Below are 3,670 nucleotides of genomic sequence, written 5' to 3'. Positions count from 1 at the left end.
TGGTCAGTTGGACCTCAAAGCACATCACCTTGGCCATTAGGACCCCAGCAAAAGGTGAGCAGCCTCAACTTGCTCTCTTCCAGCTCCACTTTCAGTCATTCACTCAGCCTCTGCCAAACAAGTGCCTTGTACCTTCTTCCTTCCTGGATAATGTCTTTGTACAGCCTCCTTCAAAACCTGTGTAGTCTGCCTAGGTATACTTCTATGCCCTGCCCATACATGCTGAGTAAATATCAGAACCACAATATAGGGAATTAAACAAATGCTAACAATTTATTAAAACCAATACTTTAACAAATGAAACATTGAAAAACAACTACAGGAGTATAAAGGTTTTTTCTCATGGGGAGGTGAGGGCTGACGGCAGGGCAGGGCAGACTTCTATATTGACATCAGGGAATGATACTGCTGGGACATCAGACTGGTGCTGTCTGACCCAAAATAACCCCATTTGTGATAGTGCTTGACAGGGTCATTGTCTAAGGAGGTTGACCAACTGTCCTTAGGGCGAGGTGTTTGAAAGGCCACTGTGTCTGCTGACTTGGTGAGACACAGGTTCCACATTTGCTAGTAGGTGTGCTGGCTGGACTGCTGATGTCACATCTGGCTCCAACATTAGAGCATCCTGGTGGACTTTGGGCTCTCTGTCTCTTGCTCCAGCTGGTTCTGGCTGTTGTTTCACTGACAGAAACCACACTTCACTCTCTGAATCTCCAGCTATGTGGCTCACCAAATCTAAGGATGAAGACAAATCTGCAGTCAATGCAGGCTTGTGAAGAAGGAGAAGTGGTAGTGGAATGCAAGAGACAAGATCCCCAAGATGAGACCTCCTCTCAGCCTTTCCAAAGACAGAGGAGACCATGTCTGCTGGGAACCTCGACCATGTCCTACAAAAAGTCATGTGCCCAGACCAGGGTCCAGTCACAGCTCCTGCAACAGGAGCTTCCCAAGGCACCCCCAGCACACCAAGTACTAAACCTCACACTCAGGGCCTCAAACACCTACCTGAGTCTCCATCATCCTCACTCTCTGAATCACTGGACTGCAACTCCACAAGAAGCATATGGACACGGTGATTCAGATCTGAGTCGGGCATGTTCACAGTCAAGTAGGCCTCCAGCTTCTTGAGAATGGACAGGTCTGAGGTTTGACAAAACTCCTCTGGGTATATGTCTATCCATGAGTTCAGGAAGGAACAGAGGGTTCTGGGGAGGGGATGGACAACACAGTCAACAGACAGGCCTTTTCTTCTCAAACCTTCCCATGGTTTCTAACTACAGAGAAGACTGCAAGGAAGGGATCCAGCCCTATGCAGCTGAGTACTATGAGCAGGGCTGTGGGGTCCTAGTGAGCAGAGAGCCTCACACATGACATTGCCAGCCTCTAGTGGAGAACAGCTGAGGAAGCCTCAGGGCATAGCCTGGTTTATGGATGAGTGCATCACAGCTGCACTTAGGCCCCAGACTCCCCCATCTCACCACTTGCAAGAACCATGCCCATGGATACTCATCCTGCAGGCACTGCCTGGACAACGGTGTGGTACTAGAATCCAGGAGATGCACAGGAGCAAAGCATTAGCTGTTCCATACCCGAGGAGCCTAAATGACTCCACACTGGAGACTCAGGTCGTTCCTCTTGCTGCAAAGCACACTTACCTCTTTACCTGTTCATCCTCTTCACAATCCGGGCGGAAGTATGCATACCTAGAGAACAGAATGGATGTCACCTGTAAAATCTCAGGTCCCCACCTAAATGACATCTAGGGGGCAGGTGCCTACCTGGACAAGAATCAAAATACAGAACCTAGAAGTTCTGTCTGCTCTCAGAATTATTAGTTTGTATGCATAAAATAGGTGCTTCAAAGATTCTTGCGCAATGGAGAAAACAAATGTCTCTATTCAAACATTTCAGAGACCACAGGTTTCTCTGATTGTCCAGAGTGGAGACCTATTGAGGGCCTGGACACACCTGTATTGGGTACTACAATAGGAATTCTGGAACATTCTTTACAAGTGGGAGAACTGCTTCCACGAATCCTCCGCATTTTAGGGACAAGGATAGAGATCATCGTCAAGGTGGAGGGGCAGTCACATCTTTTAGGGTCTCAGCTTGGCCAGTACATTTCTTTGGGCCAAACCTGAGAGAACCATTTTTTTTAAATTGATACTGCTGTGTCCTGACAATACTCTAGAGAAGAAGTAGACAGAGTGCTTCCCAGAACAAATGAGAGGACCTGATTCCTCTGGGCTAGGTGGTGGGCACTCACCGGCTCAACAGCAGGTCCAGCACATGTCGCGTGGTAGTGAATCTTCTGTATGTGTACAGGAAGAAAGTGCTAAAGAAGGGGTCTCTTCCCTGCAGAGATGGCACCAGTTGTGTCACTAGCCTTTCCACCGTGTCTGCAGTGAAGCAGGACTCTAAACCTGGCTTCTTCGTGTCCTTTGGGGCACACTCATGCACACCCTGAGGAGACATCAGGGTGGATGGTTCAAGCAAACATAGATCTGCAACCTTCTCATTGGTTATTATCATTACAAGTTTTCCTCAATCATTACAGTGTCAAAGACACAGAGCAACACCGGGGAAAACTGAAAGTTCCGAGAGCTTACCTTGTCTGCATGGTCCTGGGCCTGGCTGTCCTGGGTCAAGTCTGTTTCCTTCTGGCCAAAAGGCCAAAAGCATTGGAGGCAGGAGAGTACTAAGTATCTCCAGGCCCCTCCATGGCCTTCACTCTTGTCTTTCTTGAGGTCTGAGCCTCGAGTAGTCTGAAAACAGCAAGAGAACATCCTCCTCTCTCTAGGTTCTCAGATAAGTGAGCCTGCTTGGCTGCGTCTAAGCAGTTGGCTGTCTGGTTACCAGGGCTCTGCACTGTTGGGTCATTGTCTGAGGAAGTGATGTCACTCCTGGGAGTCTCTTTACTGTCTCCCTTACACAGGGCTTTCCCTAAATGCTCTAGGCCCCCTGGTACTTCCCATGTACACAAGTGGACACAGACACATATGTGTGTCCCATTCCACTGCTCCAAGCGATGTCTGTGTACAGGCAGCTTTGCAGTCTGAGTCCCTATACTTGAATGGACTCTCTGTCTCTGCACCTAACTCAGCCCTGCTCACCCAGGCCCACCGAACCGGAGTCATGTTGCCTGTGCCAGGCTCCAACCCCACTGCCCATGTTCTTGCAAGGCAATTGTCCTTCTCAGGACCAGTTCCCACCTCATGAGCATTTTAGAGCTCAAACCCAGACACACGTGCAGTCCTCTGTAACCTCAGCCACATGAGTCAGCTCACAAGATGGAAGCTGGCCCCCTACACTGTTTCAGAACTGATTCATCCTCCATTGTTTCCTTTGGGGGGGAGGGGAAAGAGTTGATCAAAATTTATTTGTTTATTTATTTATTTATTTATTTATTTATTTAGGTTTCTCAAGAAAGGGATTTTCTGTGTAGCCCTGGCTGTCCTAGAGCTCACTCTGTAGACGAGGATGTCCTCAAATTCAGAAATCTACCTGTCTCTGCCTCCCAAGTGCTGGGATTAAAGGCATGTACCACCACTGCCCAGCCAAAATTTATTTATGAGAAAATTTTAAATGAAAATACGTATTGAACTATAAGTTACCTGTGTTTGCCCTTATCTGGCTGGTTGTCATTTTCCAATGTGCTTTAGAGGAAAAA

At 48.0% G+C, this 3,670-nt stretch overlaps 1 protein-coding gene across 1 annotated transcript; it reads right to left on the bottom strand.

The window, feature by feature from the left end:
* Nucleotides 1-502: 502 nt before the first annotated feature.
* On the bottom strand, nucleotides 503-3,137 carry LOC127664583 (ral guanine nucleotide dissociation stimulator-like). The gene is made up of 6 exons (XM_052156631.1): nucleotides 3,114-3,137; nucleotides 2,610-2,765; nucleotides 2,267-2,463; nucleotides 1,656-1,703; nucleotides 1,006-1,205; nucleotides 503-735 (listed from the first exon to the last, which is right to left on the bottom strand). The coding sequence occupies exons 1-6, from the start codon at nucleotides 3,135-3,137 to the stop codon at nucleotides 503-505; spliced, it is 858 nt and encodes a 285-aa protein (XP_052012591.1).
* Between the last annotated feature and the right edge of the window lie 533 nt (nucleotides 3,138-3,670).

This window comes from Apodemus sylvaticus, chromosome 14, assembly GCF_947179515.1.
Source record: "Apodemus sylvaticus chromosome 14, mApoSyl1.1, whole genome shotgun sequence".
NCBI lineage: Eukaryota > Metazoa > Chordata > Mammalia > Rodentia > Muridae > Apodemus > Apodemus sylvaticus.
The sequence above is the reverse complement of the archived record's forward strand: the minus strand, read 5'-3'. Positions and strand labels throughout refer to the sequence as shown.

What these genes read in the sequence shown, in the direction of transcription:
- LOC127664583 (XM_052156631.1), bottom strand. Translation starts at nt 3,137, where the DNA reads ATGACTCCGGTTCGGTGGGCCTGG. An exon ending in CCCAGGACCATGCAGACAAG is followed by an intron (nt 2,464 to 2,609) that starts GTAAGCTCTCGG and finishes ATGTCTCCTCAG; the next exon opens with GGTGTGCATGAGTGTGCCCC. An exon ending in CTGGACCTGCTGTTGAGCCG is followed by an intron (nt 1,704 to 2,266) that starts GTGAGTGCCCAC and finishes TCTGTTCTCTAG; the next exon opens with GTATGCATACTTCCGCCCGG.